The 17,432-nt window shown below is 34.9% G+C and overlaps 1 protein-coding gene across 9 annotated transcripts in view; it reads right to left on the bottom strand.

Moving 5' to 3' along the window:
• Nucleotides 1–17,432, bottom strand: part of PLEKHA5 (pleckstrin homology domain containing A5) — a 237,473-nt gene that overhangs the window by 88,438 nt on the left and 131,603 nt on the right. For all 9 annotated transcript variants that reach the window (XM_087855672.1, XM_045781378.2, XM_087855669.1 and 6 more), the window contains 4 exons: nucleotides 8,967–9,050; nucleotides 8,103–8,223; nucleotides 4,518–4,622; nucleotides 2,619–2,691 (listed from right to left, as the gene is read on the bottom strand). In XM_087855672.1, the coding sequence (XP_087711798.1) occupies nucleotides 2,619–2,691; nucleotides 4,518–4,622; nucleotides 8,103–8,223; nucleotides 8,967–9,050 (383 nt within the window). Of the gene's footprint in view, nucleotides 1–2,618; nucleotides 2,692–4,517; nucleotides 4,623–8,102; nucleotides 8,224–8,966; nucleotides 9,051–17,432 lie in introns of those variants that run through there.

Here is a 17,432-nt window from a genome sequence, read left to right as displayed (position 1 = left end):
GTTATCTAAAACATCGGCTCAGAGAACTGATCCAAAGAAATCTTTCCTCCATGCATCCTTCATACAATGACCTTATTTTCCTAAAAGCACTTATCATTGTATTGTTTATTTATTTGAATTTATTTATGTCTCCCTGATTCCTCTAGAATGTAAGCTTCATGAGAGCTTTCTTTCACTGTTTTGACAGCACCTGGAATGAAGCAGGTCCTGCTCAATAAATATTTGTTGAATGAATTAAGTCTCATAATAAGTTTTGTCAGTAGACAGACTATAAAACAGAACAATCTAAGTGTTCTGTCATAATATGCCTGCTACTTTGCAAAGAACAGTGGGAACTCGAGCTTCCATCTGGTATTGGCTGCTAACCTATTGTAAAAAAGAGCAAATCACTTATTTTGTCTTACTTTCCGTATCTGTGAAATGCGGAGTGGTTTGTCAAAAAATTCTGACAGTGCACTGTATATGTCAGTATACGAGACACTTGGAAAGATACAGAAGAAACGAATGGGGCTGCTGTATTCAGCACGTTAAGAGAAGAGATCTGTATAAGGAAAAAATCCTGTGGTTAAGATAAGTGCCTAGGTATAAATCCTGGCTCTGACACTTGCCAGTTGTGAGACTTCAGGCAAGCAATATGACCTCACTGTCCTTTAGGGTCCTCTTGTGTGAAGGGGCAAAAAGTAAGATTTCCCACCTTGTTGAATGGCTATAAGGAAGAGATGAAATAGATCATCTACGTTATGTGCTTAGTATATAGTAAATGCTCAAAAAAATGCGACATATTATGATCATCTCACTAAAATCGGATAGTTTTTATTTCAAAATCTGACAATTACTGTTGATAAAATAGTGAAAGTGTATAATATCATCTACTCATTTCCAACCATCTAAAGTGCAGAAGTGAGTTAAATGGTATTTCTTTCTTTTTTATATTTTCTTCTTTTTTACATTGCTCCTGGCTGGCAAACCATACTAAAATTAATAAATATATTGAGTGTAAAATGCATATGGTTAATAATAATATGGAATCTCATATTCAACATGGCTTCTGAACTCAGCATTTGTATTTTTAAATTAGATTAAAAGTTCTTCTATTTTAATAATAGTAGTAAGCAGTACCTTTCCATGAGCAATGATAGCAAGTTTTAAGGAATTCAGTGTTCTTTTTGTGGTAAATTAACATTAAGGAATTTTATATCAGAATAATAATAAATATTTTCTTGTCCTCATTTAAAGCTCTAAATAGACTATAAATAAACTGGAAAAGAGAGAAGTACAAGCTATAAGCTTAGAAATAATGCCTTAAGTTATATATAACTCCTGACCTTCTGAAAGAGTGGGAAAACCTTTAAGATAAATTGTAGAGTATGGTTGGCACTTAAACTAAAGACAATACCACAATTGCTGCCTGACCAACATCTCTATGACAAAATGAAATTTTATAGGTTTGGTTAATTCTGACTCAGCAGTGCTTCTCAACCACAGTTTGCCGTGGGGGAAAAACAGATGAATACAATTCTAGTAATTTCAAATTTGAAGGTTAACGCATTATATTGCTCTGATAGATGACCACAGAATTTCATCACACTTTTTTTTTGTATAATCACAAATTATTAATCAGTTCTAAAATCCTGTTAAAACTTGTGAAATACATATCTAGAGAAGTTATAAATTATTAAACATGCTTTGACAATCTAATTCTTTAGTGACTGCTTCCAACCGGACTTTATAAAGTAGGAAAGAGCTACTGTCCAGATTCATGATTTTATACTACAGCCAAAGCAGCTTTCTGTGGAGAGCACAGCCTATGCAGACTTCTCTTTGTTAGGTACCAACCGTGTAGTATCTAACAGATCCATATACCACAGAGCAGAGACTTCTCTGGACTTTGCTTTAAAATTGTATTAATCAATAACTTACTAACAAGAAAACATATTAAAAAATGGAGTGTATGATATCCATATGGGAGAAATGAAGACTATCAACCCATACCTAGAGAGTACCTTTATTTCTTTTACACCAACATTACAGCCTGGTATATATCCCTTACACAGCTGTCTCCATGTTTCAGGGAGGTTGTCATTGTTTTAAAAAGGAGGGGGGGAAGCAGGGAGGGTGGAGATCATAATAAGTACATTTCTTTGTACTTAAAAAAAGAAAATTGCCGATACATCGGAGTAACCTCTGATACTCTCAAGACATTTGCAGGGGAGTACTGTGTGTTCAATAAATCAATAGCTGGATCTAACGAAGCTGACACATAGAAATAATCTCATCAAACTAATGACTTTTATCTATTAGGCACTGAATTCAAGGATAACATTACAGAGTGAAGATTCATATGCTATTTACATAAAACAAGTAAGATTAACACAATCAAACTACAGATATGGACCAAAACTCAAGACTAATCTGCTTGAAGCACTATACTGTCTTCAGTCATACCTCAATTACTCAGTATTATGCAGGGATGAAGAAAAGGTTTTTTTGATACTGTTTGTTGATAATAAAACAGCCAGAGAATTATAATGTTTTTTTCTTTAAAAAAGTATCCACTATTTAACATATTCTGTTGCAATTATGCCATAACACACTAAGACAGTTTATGGTAAACTCACCTCTGTAATAAAAGAGGCAAAGGTCAGAAAGCACAAACCAGCGTTTCTTCCACAGCTTCATGCCAGTACTGTCCTAAATCAAATCAGCATATTACAGGGTTTTTTCTCATTACAGAAAATTCAGATTCATTTCTGATGCATTTATTTAAAATAACCTTTTAAGACAAGATGTATTCGATATAGGCTAGACAGAAACCTAACTAAAAAGCCAAAATACGGAGGCAGTTTTCTAGAGACTTGTATCACGTGAACATGAAGATATTCCCAAGTATACAGGTCTCTGAAAAGGAATATTCTCACGTGAAAAACACTTTTGAAGCAATCTGATTTGGCTTCATATTTGTAAGCAATTTGAAATTCACTTTTCTGAACACACATGTCTGCTAACATGAGCATAATGTAACTATGTGGCATTGTGTGTATTCTGGTAAACCATGTTTAATAAATATGTTAATCTTCAACAACATGAGAAATATGTGATTTGAAATTATCCCAAAGGTAACGTGATTTAAAATGACTGTGAATAAAGGAAACTTAGCATACAAATACATTTCACAAACATTTTTTTCTTCTTGCATATACAGTTTGGGTTTTGCTCATCTTGCAAAAAAGAGTGCCTCTTTGGCAGCTTCTTCTAAGTAATTCAGTTAATAAAAGTACCAAGCTCAAACAAAATTAAAATTTTAATAAAAATTACCTTCCCCCATGCAATAAAGCAAAATTGCAAGAGAAAATGAAACATACACACATACACAAAGGCAAAAAAAAAAAAGGCCAGTTTGGATGTGCGTTAATATTTATTTATTTCTAGTTGTAACCACCTAAAAATGACTTCAGAATTTAAATTATATAGGTAAAAATCTCAAAACAAAAGATTTGTCCTTAAAATTGACAGTTACACCAAAGAACCAAAAAAAAAAAATCTTTTTTAATGGTATTTTCAGTTTCCTAATAATATTCTTTAATACAAATAATTAAAAAGTTTAGACTTTTAAGTGACTCTGAAAGCAAACTCTCTGTAAGTCACACACCTATTATAAAATAAACACTCATGGTAGAGAAGCTGGTTGGTGACACTTTTCTAATACAAATTAATCAAGGGATCAAGAAATGATAACAAAAATCATTTGAAAGAAGTTCCATGTCCTTGGGGCGCCTGGGTGGCGCAGTCGTTAAGCATCTACCTTCGGCTCAGGGTGAGCCGTGATCCCAGCGTTGTGGGATTGAGCCCCACATCAGGCTTCTCTGCTGGGAGCCTGCTTCTTCCTCTCCCACTCCCCCTGCTTGTGTTCCCTCTCTCACTGGCTGTGTCTCTCTATCAAATAAATAAATAAAATCTTAAAAAAAAAAAGTTCCATATCGTCTATTAGGCTCAATATTAATGCTAAGCTATCTGAACATAATTTAGACTTACTAGAAAGACTAGTTAAAAAATTTTTTTTCAGGGGCACCTGGGTGGCTCAGTTGGTTAAGCGTCTGCCTTCGGCTCAGGTCATGATCCCAGAGTCCTGGAATTGAGCCTATATCAGGCTCCCTGCTCAGCGGGGAGTCTGCTTCTCCCTCTTCCAATGAAAAATACCTCTGTATGTTTTCTACCCCATTTAAAAATGTTTCTGCCTGGATAATGTTAGCAAATTATTGCTAACATTTTCATACAGCATTTATAATTTCAAACCTAGGAATACCTGTAACAAACACACAATTTCTGTTCTAAGTAACAATTACCTTTTCTTTCTTTACTGTTGCCCTAACAGTCTTCAGTGGTAATAAAAACAGTCTGGATGACTACTCTACAGTTCCTTCTCCATTTTATATTATTTTCCTATGTACATTCAGTTGAGAAGGTCTCCTTTGATTCCATCTTTCTTTCACATCAAATGGAAAATAAACAAAAAATACCTGTTTATAAAGCCAACCTCGTCTGACCACAGGTGCATTAGGATTCCTTTTAATTGAATTTGATCTCTTTCCAAAATTGTGAACTTTTTTTGAAGCTCGTGAAGTCTAAATAGAAAAAAGCAAAACGGACAATGTGTTATTAATGCATAGGTATTTATATTTCATCTTCATAGTTTTATCTCTTCAGATTTCTCTGAAACTTGCGGGACTTAATCTTTTTAGGTGAATTATAGCAATCCTGCCTTTGAGGACTTACTTGTTTCAAGTGTAAGAATTCGCGAAGAATTTTTCTCCCAGGATATTACAAAGAATCACAAGTTTTACAATCTGTCCTTTAAAACTGGGACATACAATTTTTTTTTTTTAAGAGAGGGAGAGAGAGCAGAGCGTGCGCATACACACACATGAGCTGGGGTGGGGTTGGGGGTGGGGTGGAGAGGCAGAGGGAGGAGAGAGAGAATCTCAAGCACACTCCACGCCCAGCGTGGAGCCCAGTCTGTGGCTCGATCCCTTGACCCTGAGATCACGACCTGAGCTGAAACCAAGAGCCTCTTTGTTAGGGCAACTGATTTTTGTCTTCAGCTCAGGTCATGATCTCAGGGTCCTGGGATCGAGCCTTGCATGGTGCTCCCTGCTCAACAGGGAGTCTGCCTGAGGATTCTCTCCCACTCTCCCTCTGCCCCCCACCGCCACCCGTACTCTCAAACAAATTTTAAAAACACAAAAAGGTACAATGTATGGCAGTATTTTGTCCTACCTGCTATATAAATTGAATAAACCTTGGGTAAAAATGAACAAATTTTTAAGAATTAATGAATGTAGAATTTTTTTGCTTGCTATCTGCATTAAAAGTGTTTCAATTATAGAAAGTGAACAGTGTCAAGTCAGGTGTCAAAAGAAATACTCAGATACAAAATATAAAACATATCACATCAAGTCAACACAAAACTGGAAGGATCTGCTTAATGTCATGTAGCACTTTTTCCTTTATGGGCACCTCTGAACTTAAATGATATGAGACAGATGGTGTTTACTGTATTCTTAAAAGTGTACATAAGGATATACAATCTTCTGAAATCTGCTATGTTTAGCATGAAGATAATTACTTCGGTAGGAATGGTAGTGGTAAGCAACAAAAACAAAGAAGCTGAATTTGAGTTCTCTATAAAAGTAAGTGATATCAAATTATTTCTAATTTTTCAACTTATCTGGAATCTAGCATATTTCCTTAGAATTTTGTTTTTTGAAGCTTCTATCAGTACATAATAGAATATTAAGACCCAATATCAACCCCATTTTCCCCAAAGCATGTTTTGTTGACAATTTTAACTTACTCTCGAACAGATAAATGCTTAAACACAGTATAAAACTTAAACGGTATACTAGGACCTGTCTACTTCTCACCCCTGGACTCTAGCACCCAAACAATCTCATGAGGCAATCAATATCAAATGTGTGTACGTGTGTATCTATTCATTTAAAATAACTGTTTTCATAGGTATGGAATATCTTTTCTTCGTCAAATGACTACATATGTTCCACAACTTTTGTTCCACTGTATCTTGGAGCTTATTACATACAGAAAATAACTATTTACCCACAGTGTTGTCAATGTACTGTGCAAGAAAACTTTTCAACCTCTGAAAATCAGGTATGTGAAAAATGGTACCGTTTTTTAATTTTAATTAGCATTTTTTATATTGAGTGAGCTTGAACATCATTTTCATATATTTAGCAGTAAAATTCTATTTTCTGGGAAGTGATTTTACATAATTTGCCCATTTAAAAAAGGTTGTAAGCCTTTTCCTTACTGACTGATAAAACCTCTTTAATTTTAAAGGTATTATTCTTTAATTGTTATATGAATTGAAGATATTATGCATGCATGATAATTATGTATGGTTCAATCTCTTGTTATTTTTATTTTGATTTGTGGGTTTTATGTCATATTTAGAAAGCCCATCTGCATTCTGAGCTTGTTTGATCTTTAAAAATCTTCCATTGTTTTTTGTAGTGTTTCTACAGTTTTGTTTTTAACATTTCAACATCTGATCCATTTGGAAAATTTTTAGTATAAAGTTTGAGGCACAGATCCAACTTTCTCTCCAGATAAATGACTTGCTAGCTGGCCCTCAACCTACCTATCATTTCTCTAGATTTTGATTAAAGTATATTAATGAAGCACTATAATGCTCAGTTATCCTACTAGCATTTTATGTTATACAAGAATTAGAAATTACTTACATTATTTGGAAATTTACATTAACTTATAAAATATTCTACAAAATTTCATTTTAAGAACATTAAAACAAAAAAATGTTGAAACAGGCATTTAAAATAGATAATCACCTATTATCCGCTCCTTCACAATAACCATAATTTAGTATTATAATTGTTCTGTATTTATTTATTTATATTTATTTTATTTATTTGGGAGAGAGAGAGAGACAGCACAAGTGGGAGGGGAAGAGGGAGAGAGAGAAAAACTCAAGCAGACTCCACACTGAGCATGCAGCCCGATGCAGGGCTTGATCCCAGGACCCTGAGATCATGACCTGAGCCGAAACCAAGAGTCAGATGCTTGACCCACTGTGCCACCCAAGTGCCCCTGTATTATTTTTTAATGAATAAAGATTATTCTTTTATTATCCTTTGATTCTCTTGCTACCCATTAATTTAGGAACTGAGAAGCAACATTAAGGCAATTATTTATTCAGATTTAGTAGCATTATTTTCCAAGAGTTTGTTAGAATTTTCATGTTAAAATTCTGAATTTAAAATATTAACATTGTGGTTTAAAGTATAAGAAGCAATAACTACAAATTTTTATAGAAACAAAATCTAGGATCATAGATTAAACAATTAACATTTTTCTTTCTAATTATAAAGAAGACCACCCACCTCTATTACCATTTGACTGTGGCACTTTTCATATAATGGATTCTAAATACATCAGAGTCAACAAGCACACTGGCATAGGGTTTCCCTTTGGTAGTAAGGTATTTTACATTTATTTTTAAAAAGTTTGTCTGCTCAGGGGCACCTGGGTGGTACAGTCGGTTAAGTGTCTGACTCTTGGTTCCAGCTCTGGTCATGATCTCATGGTCGTCCAGCTCTGTGCTTTGCACAGTCTGCCTGAGATTCTCTCCCTCTGCCCCTACCCACCCTCCCTCTCTAAAATAAATAAATAAATCTTAAAAAAAAAAAAAGTTTGTCTGCTCAATCTAGGCATATGTAACAGTCAGAAAAAGGGATTTCTATGCCATTCTATTAACCTTCATCTTTAAAACTTTAGTTGATTCAATAAGTTACCATTTTTTCACACAAACATCCATTATATTTGTAAAATTATTCAAAAACTGAACTCTACAATATTTTTCAAAAAACTCATTAAATTATTAAAACATAATCTTATTAGTTTATAGTCCACGCCATTTTAAGTCATTTACCTCAAATGTAATTAGGTTCAAGGAAGAGTAAAAATGAAATGATTATTCTATAATTCTAAGTCCATTAAGAGTAATAGTAATAGATGCTACCAATTATACCAGTTATCAAAAATTAACAGTAAGCAAAATAACTTACTCTGCCTACAGGACTCATTGGATGCGCTGCATAATCTGAAGTCATGTTATAGTTGGAAGCTTCATTTATCATGCTTATAGGTCGTTCCTTCTTCTCTTCAGATGTCATGGTTGCAACGGTCCTGAAAATATGCCAGAATGCTAAAACTTGCTGTATATGTTAACTGCTTTACAATGAAGCTTCCATGGAGACTTAACAATGCTGGTGTCCCACTTTTTAAAAATATTTGGATACTAGTCACAGGTTAATAAGCTCTAGAGTCAGAGCTTAATATTTATAACTACTTTAAATAAAATTAACATTTCTCCTAAGCACAAAAAATCATGTTTATTTTAATAAGCATTATTACAGATATTCTACTTGGTCATCTAACTGCAAAATTAAAACTTCAGTTCTAAGATTAGCTATTCTAATATTGAGAACAATAATGATACAAAGAACTACTTTTTGTGAACAGATTTATAGCATATAAAGTATTTTCACACATATTTCATTTGATGCTTAGAACAATCCTGAAAAATAATTACCACTAACTCTGATTTAAGGATGAGAAAAACTGAGCTCAAATTAGTTTAATAATGTGACCAAGTTTATAGTTTCTCTGACCTTAAATTTTGGACTCTTGGGCTTTCCGTCTGTGCTTGAACTATTGGAAAAGGTTCTGAGATCACATTCTTTATGAAAGAAAGTTTTAAGTCATGTTCCTATATACCACCCATAGTAAATAAATGGCTTTCTGTTACATGTGACTGCAAATATCCAGATAAGAAAACTTAAATCGTACTGTATTGAAAATATGGATAAGAGCAATCTTAATGCTAACGGCATTTAAAATGAAGGCATTCCATGAAATTCTTTACTTACTGCTCATTCACCACAAAAATGCAATTGTCCTGTGATGGCTGTCCTGTGACTGGATGTTTACAGGTCACTTTTCTTTCATTATGGCTAAAAGAAAAGAGAAAAAGAGAAAATGTATGTATGTATGTACTTCTATTATCACAAATGTTTTCTATTATTCTGGTAGCAAAACAGTGATTTCTTTATTGTAACATTAGTGAACAAAAGGGATGAAATTCACACTCTTCTGGTATGCAATATCAAAATAACACCCTTCCTACTATCTACCATGTATACATGTGCGTGTGAATGCTACTATAGTTTTACCATACAGTTAAATGCACCTCCTACCCCCCACGCCTGACCTCAATTCTTTCTTCTCACATTTTATAAATATTATGGTAAGTTGATTTGGCTCCATGCTCACTCCGTTTTACATTTGATAGGTGGGACACAAAGAATGAGTATCTACCTACCTCCATTATTTTGTAGCCTAATTTACGCACATTATAGAGGACTAATGCCAAATTCATATACAGAAAAAAAATGAACAGTACTACTATATGGGTACTAATAAAAAACAGTACTGCAGGAAGAACAATATTTTATGATGTTTTGTTTTATTAGAGAATCTTTATATAAATAATGTAATGGGATTGAGTTTTATGATACTTGAGGAAAGTATGTTATAGAAAATGAAATCTGAAGAAGAAAACAAAAATCTTAAATACACAAACAATAGCAAGAAAGAAAAATCTACTTGTTATCTTTGCTGAAAAAAAATTTGCTTGGAATTAAGGATGGCTATTTCTTGGAGAAATACTTAGCTTAAGTGATAAGATTAGGTCTCCTGCTGTCCTCTTGAAATGAGAGGGAAAAAAAATTCCCAAACTAATTATCTAAACCAAAAATATTAGATGCCAAAAAAATATGTAATATACACTGATAAATCAAATAACAAACATCATCATTTGTAAATTAATTTTTTTCCCATCGGGTCACATACAATAAGGCAATTTGTAAAGAAGATGTATCATTGGTGTGCCCGACCTTAGAAAATTTACTTTCATTACAGAGAAAAATTTCGAGAAGTTGTAACTGAATATTGCTTTGTTAATCTTAAAAGATTATTATACGTGCTCTGTATTTCAGGAAGTCTATAACCATAAGACAAACTTTCTGGCAAACTTTAGATATTTACATTCCTTTTCTATATCTTAACTTTCATTAATATTTTTTTTTACTGGTAACACAGTACTTGAAAGTTTATCCATGAAATAAAATGAAAACCACAAAAAAGAAAAGGTACAGATACAATTTAAAAAATACTACATATTGACTATTGTTAAAGTAGAATGATGGAATATAATGTGTTTCTATTATTCCTTTAGATAACTGGTCTAACAACTACACAGAATACTAAATTATCAGTTTTTCCCCCCCTTTGAAAAAAAATTTAAATTCAGTCAATTAACATATAACGTATTATTTGTTTCAGGGGTACAGGTCTGTGGTTGTGATTCGTCAGTCTTATATAAACCCCAGTGCTCATTACAACACATACACTCCTCAATATCTGTCACCCAGTTACCCCATCCATCCACCCCTCCTCCCCTCCAGCAACCCTCAGTTTGCTTCCTATGATTAAGAGTCTCTTATTGAGTTGTCTCTCTCTCTGGTTTCGTCTTGTTTCATTTTTTCCTCTCTTCCCCTATGATCCTCTGCCTTGTTTCTTAAATTCCACTATCAGTGAGATCAAATAACTGTCTTTCTCTGATTGACTTGCTCCGCTTAGCACAATACCCTCTAGTTCCAGCCATGTCATTGCAAATGGCAAGATTTCACTTGTTTGATGGCTGAGTAATATTCCATTGTGTATATATACCACATCTTCTTGATCCATTCATCCGTTGATGGACATCTGGGCTCTTTCCATAGTTTGGCTATTGTGGACACTGCTGCTATGATTGGGGTGCAGGTGGCCCTTCGGATCACTACATTTGTATCTTTGGGGTCAATACCCAGGAGTGCAATTGCTGGGTCATCGAGTAGCTCTATTTTTAACGTTTTGGGGAACCGCCATACTGTTTTCCAGAGTGGCTGCACCAGCTTGCATTCCCATAAATTATCAGCTTTTTGTGATGGTTTTGTTTCTATATGATAGAGGTATTAAGATTTGATGGGTTTAAATATTTATTTGGAGTGATATTTTCATTACATAAAAGTATGTGAGTGACTTTCTAACTTGATTTACAAAAGTACAGTGGTAGAAACCTAAGGTCTCATGTGGGATACCAGTTTATGTAATAAGCAATAAATTGATTAACAGAATAACTAAGAAAGTATAGCCTCTAGAGATAAGTGAAAAATACTGAAGTATCCAGATGTGATGAACACTATGAATGCACTGAGGTATGTAACTTCTGATGTTTAACAGAATAAAACACTGTGGGGCCTAAGGGGGGTAAAGTAACCTGGGATAGGGATTAGGACACCTTAATGATAAAACATGGAGTATAGCACCTTTTTTTCCTTAAAGTCTCTCCCTGAAAGCATTAAAAAGCCAGTGTTGGTTGTGTGGTAGAAAGAACAGAAATACACAAATTCTTAAAAAAATAAAAATAAAAATAAAAACACCCCAATATTGCAAAAAGAAAGCAAATAAACCCCTATATATTTATTATTTCCCTGTGCTCATCTTGCCTAGGAGTAATATAGTAGACTCTAATCCTAATATTCTGGGAGCTCTAAATTATAACAACATGGCTCCACAATGGTTATCTGGCTAAGAGACTTCTCTGACATCCTGACACTAAACAGACATGGGTACCCATTAGACAAAGACATAAAGGAATGGAGATCTTTAATAATGAATGGTAAAAAAAAAAAAGAGCACATTCTTTTCCCCGAAGTGGATGCTATTTTCAATTAAATTGATGTTTTTACTGTCCAAGTACTTTTTAGATCACAATGTCTTAAAGTAAAACTAAATAAAAATCTTAGTGTTCTCTTTTAAAAGACCAATGACTAAAATTATTATGAAGTATGAATATATTTATGTTCTTCTTTTATTTCTTCAAAGTATCCAATGTATTTTCTTTTACCTAATGTTGATATTATATTGACATGAAATTCATATAAAATCTACAAGGACCCTCTAACATGGAAGTCTTTTGCAGGCATGTTTCAGAGATATTGCAGTTTGGTTCCAGATGACTGCAATAAGGCGAACATCACAATAAAACGAGAAATGAATTTTTTGGTTTCCTGGTGCATATAAAAGTTATGTTTACACTATTAAGTGTGCAATAAAATTACGGCTAAGAAAACAATGTACATACCTTAATTTAAAACGCTTTATTGCTAAAAAATGCTAACCGTCACCTGAGGTTTTAGGGAGTCACAATCACTGATCACAGATCACCCTAACAAATGTAAAAATAATGAAAAAGTTTGAAATATTATGAGAATTCCCAAAATGTGATAGACATGAAGTGGGTAACTGCTGTAGGAAAAATACTGACACAAGATTAACTCAACGCAGGGTTGCCACAAACCTTCAATTTGTAAAAAACACACTATCTGTGAAGCACAATACAGAAGTGTAATAAAACAAGCTATGACCATAATATTTTTTAATAAAGATATAACTTTTCCCACTACATATCTATAACTGTAACATAAAATAAATAAGTCCTCTCAAATGTTTATTCGTTTGTTCTGTCTTATAAAATACTCCTAAAATCTGGCTCCTGAGAACTTCCTTCCTTCCTTCCTTCCTTCCTTCCTTCCTTCCTTCCTTCCTTCCTTCCTTCCTCCCTCCCTCCCTCCCTTCCTTCCTCTCTCTTTTTTTTTTTTTAAAGTAGGCTCCACGCCCAGCATGGAACCCAAAGTGGGGCTTGAACTCATGACTCTGAAATCAAGACCTGAGCTGAGATTGAGAGTTGGATGCTTAACTGAATGAGCCACCCAGGTGTCCCGTATTTTCTAAATCATACACAGAAACTAAAAATACAAGTTAAATGAATACTGAGTGCCAATTAGTGAAAGCACTATAAATGAAATCCAAATGAGTCTTGAAAAAAAAACTCCACAGAGCCATCTCTGTTAATATACAGAATTCTTTGAACACGACATACTAATTCTTTATTTTATATATTTATTATTATATATATTTAATATATATTTAGTATATGTTTAGTGCTATATACTTATATCACCTGGGCACTGTGGGCGGTGTCTGGCCCACTGTTTAAGTATCAATTCAGGGCCACTGCCACTGGCACAAAGGAGGACGGAATGCTCAGGTCCAGGAGAGAGGGTAGGGAAGACAATGATTCTCAGCCTTTCTTCAATTTTCCAAAGTTGGTCCCTTGCGCTGTTTACAAAGCCTCTGTTTTCATCCTACACCTGCTATCTTTTTTGTACTCCACAAGTTCTTTTTTCTTTTTTGGAAGGGGCTCAAAATTCACATCAGGAGTCCTATCAATTCTGCTGTAACACTTGTGGAAAAGTGAGTTCTCCATGTGATTCAGATGTTCGGGAATAACTTGAAGATCACATAAATTCTGCATTTGTTTATGCCTGATTTTGTCTGTGATCTTACGTTGTTTGTGTATACAGGAGTACACCAACTGTACAACTGTACAAGCGCAAACATCTGCCAGCTACTTTAGTTCATTGTTTCAGGAAACTCACTCACATGGAGTGACACAACTTTAGTTTCAGATATCCCTACTTCGAAAACTTCCCCAAATCTCACAAGCTGAAACCCTCCCAAAGTTCACTTCCACATACAAACTGCAGGTCTTTTTCAAGGCAAACGGTATCTGTAGTATTTTTGTGTTTCTTAAGCCTTTAACAGTAAAACCGCAACCGGTTTTATTAGTTTCCTATCTTTATCTTTACGTGTTAACTAATGAAGTTTTTGAATGGCCTTCTAATAAAATCATTTTCTACAAAAGTCCGCTGCTTTTCAATGCCTGATTGTGCACGGTGAGATGACTTTCAGGAGAATATGTGTTGTGTTACAGCAAAATTGATAGTGCCGCTGAACGACAGACTAACATACTTCTATGCTGCTAAAAGTGCATCTGAAGCTTTAATAGAAAAGACGCCATTAAAAAAATCCTTGCCAGAGATTTTAAACTTTTCGTGAATGAAAAGGAAAAACTGGAAAGGTATGATGTTACATAAATTTGTCTTTCTAGAGGAATCCTTAATAAAGAAGAGATAAAATTCAGGTCTTGACTTAAAAAAAACTCTTATGGTCACAGAACAAACTAATTCCCATCTTGTCTTTGACTCTGTGGCAGAGCAGAAGTCCTAACTTCAAAAAAGATATGACACCAGGTATTCATCCACTCTTACTTCCAGATTTCTGTGATGGTATTTTTTTTTTAAGATTTTATTTTTAAGTAATCTCTACACCCCATGGGGGTCTAACCCACAACCCTGAGATCAAGAGTCGCATGCTCCACCGACTGAGGCAGCCAGGCCCCCCCGCCTGTGATGTTTTAATGTTCTGAGTCCAGACCAGTAGATCTCAACTGAGAGTGATTTTATCTCCCAGGGGACATTTGGAAATGTCTGGTAATATTTCTGAATGTCACAACTGGGGCTGCTATCTAGCGGATAGAGGCCAGAATGCCACTAAATGTCTTACAATGCCCAGGAAAGCTTTCCACAGGAAAATGTCAACAGGGTGAGGTTAAGTAAGCCTAACTAGACCATCATAGCCCTCTAACAATGAACTCCGCTGAATAAGCCACATTTATTATTTCTTTGGGTTCCTGTCTTTCTCTAGAGACAACAGAGGCAGCAGGAAATAATGGCAGCTGAGAGCACAGGTTCTGTTATCAGACCACCTAGGCGTGGATCGCAGCGCCCCCACTCACTGCCAGGTATCTAAATCACCTTTCCACACTTTAGTTTCCTCAACTTAGCACCAGTAGCTGGGTCACAGGTCGTTACAAGTTTATTTTTTTCAGAACTGCTCTAGGTACCAGGGATAACAGTGAACAAAACATAAGAAAATCTTTGCACTCACACAACTTAACTTTCTAGTGGAGGCGTTTATGAGGATGAAAAGGGTGAGCAGTATAAACACGGCCTGAGACAGAGTAAGTCCTTGATAACTTGCTTATTTTAATTGGAACTATAGGACTTGCAGCATGTCATTGTCATTAAATCACTGTTCAGTCAACTGTTCAACACTAAAACAGTTTAAATTAGTACCTATCCAGTAGGCCACGTTCGTTCATGGTTTTTCGCTTTCTAAGTTTCAGTTACCCGTGGGTCAAGCGGTCACTGGTAGCCTAATGCTCTGTCACAATACCTGTGTCATTCACTTCACTTCATCTCATCACGCAGGCCTTTTATCATCTCACATCACCACAAGAACAAGGGTGAGAACAGTACAAAATATTTTGAGAGAGGCCATATTACAGTAGACTGTTACAACTGCTCTATTTTATTAGTTATTGTTGTTAATCTCTACTGTGCTTAATCTATAAATTAAACTCTACCATAGGTATGTATGTATAGGAAAAAACATAGTACATACAGGATTTGGTACTACCCGTGCTTTTAAGCATCACTAGGGGTCTTAGAACGTATCCCCTGCAGATAAGAAGGGGCTACTACGCTCAGTATTTATGGTAAAAGAATAAAGTTGTAATCTCTCCTCGTTTTCATGCTTCTGGTAAATGCTTCTGCCCCTAGTATGTCAAAAAGACAGAGGAGAAAAGTAATTCTAATATAAAAGTTCCTAAGAAAGATTAGCTATGTTTTTATGCTAGCAAAGGCAGTATGTGAGAATGTTCTTAAATAGTGACAAACAACACTTAGGGAAAAAAATATGGACCCAGCTATTCCAGAGAGTTCAGGGCTGAAGGAAATAGGTCATATTCACTAGCTCAAGCTGAGGAGCATGCTCTATCGAAAGTCCAGATAAAAGGGTTGAATCAACGCCATTTTTAGAAAGATATCAAGAAATCGACAAATAGCAACACAAATTGCTTGTTCTTTGGCATTATGCCCTCTTCACTATTTATTACCAGACATGTAATCATTTACTAAACTAGCAGATCAAATGCAAGACCTGCTTATTTAAAGCCTCTATGGAACTACTTAATTCAGTAATAATTTAGTTTTAAAAGATCTTAAGATGAATAAATGAGTGTGTGTATAAAATGGTATGTTTCTATCAAATTATATAAGTAATAAATTAAAAATGACATGTCTACTGGAGATAGAATATATTCATTATCCTACCTTATTCCTTTTCAAATCTTGTATTTGTGAACCAAATAATATATCATCTAGGTAACTGTAGAAAATCTAGATGAAGCTGGGCCATTTTAAGCAGTACTGAGCTTTCTAGCAGCCTACATAAAAAGGGAAAGCTGAGAGGAGCGTGGGTGGCTCAGTCAGTTAAGCATCTGCCTTCAGCTCAGGTCATGATCCCAGGGTCCTGAGAGTGAACCACCCCCCCCAAGCTCCCGGTAGGGAGCCTGCTTCTCCCTCTCCCTGCCGTTCTCCTTGCTTGTGTGCGCTCTCTGTCAAATGAATAAATAAAATCCTATAAAAAGGGGGGGGGAAGCTGATAAACTACAGTGCTCCTATAGCCTTGTTATGGAAACAGAGCAATTTACTGGGTTTGAGTTAACTCTTAGTGGCAGGTGCTTTTATATGAAGAATAACGAACTGTATGGCAGCACACTGTAGACAGTGGAAGTTGGTATTTGTGTCCCTTTCCAAGGTCACTGGAGCAAGGCATTTTTTTGTTCAGTCCACACTGCTAGTCTTCCCTCAGCAGGAGACATAAGGGAGGATGCCACTGACATCGCTAAGGAAACACCTCCCTCCACATACTAAGTAGGTGCGTAAAATGCACAAAACTGCATATTTCATATATAAACACTCAATAAAACTGTGGGTTTAGAAAGAGGAATAAAAGATTTTCAAATCGGATTGTGTGTGTGTGTTGCTAATGAGTTGTAGGAGTTCTTTATATATTTTGGGTATTAACTCCTTATCAAATATATGATTTGCAAATATTTCCTTACTTGGTAGGTTGCCTTTTTGTTTTGTTCTGCAGAAACTTTTTAGTATGATTTAGTCCCACTATTTCTGCTTCTGTTGCTTTTACTTTTGGTGTCAGAAATTTTTTTTTTTTTCATGTTTTGGCCAACTAACTGCAGTGTTCTGGACACTTCTTAGTATCGCAATTTTCTCCTATGGAAATACTTGTTTGTGTGTTTGTGTGTGTGTGTTTTAACACCTTTGTTTCATGGGTAATTTCAATGACTGCTTTAATACAAAATCCATTCTGTTTTTAAATTTAAGAAATATCAAAACTGCTATTAACATTGTCAATAACCAGTATAATTATTCTGCGTAATACATTTGACAAAGCAAGCTTTAGGAGTGTTTTACATGTGTAATTGTGGCAATAACATTGAAAATTTATCCACGGTGCACAAAAAA

The sequence above is a fragment of the Ursus americanus genome, chromosome 25 (assembly GCF_024610735.1).
Source record: "Ursus americanus isolate L20-20 chromosome 25, mUrsAme1.1.p, whole genome shotgun sequence".
Taxonomy (NCBI): Eukaryota; Metazoa; Chordata; class Mammalia; order Carnivora; family Ursidae; genus Ursus; species Ursus americanus.
The sequence above is the reverse complement of the archived record's forward strand: the minus strand, read 5'-3'. Positions and strand labels throughout refer to the sequence as shown.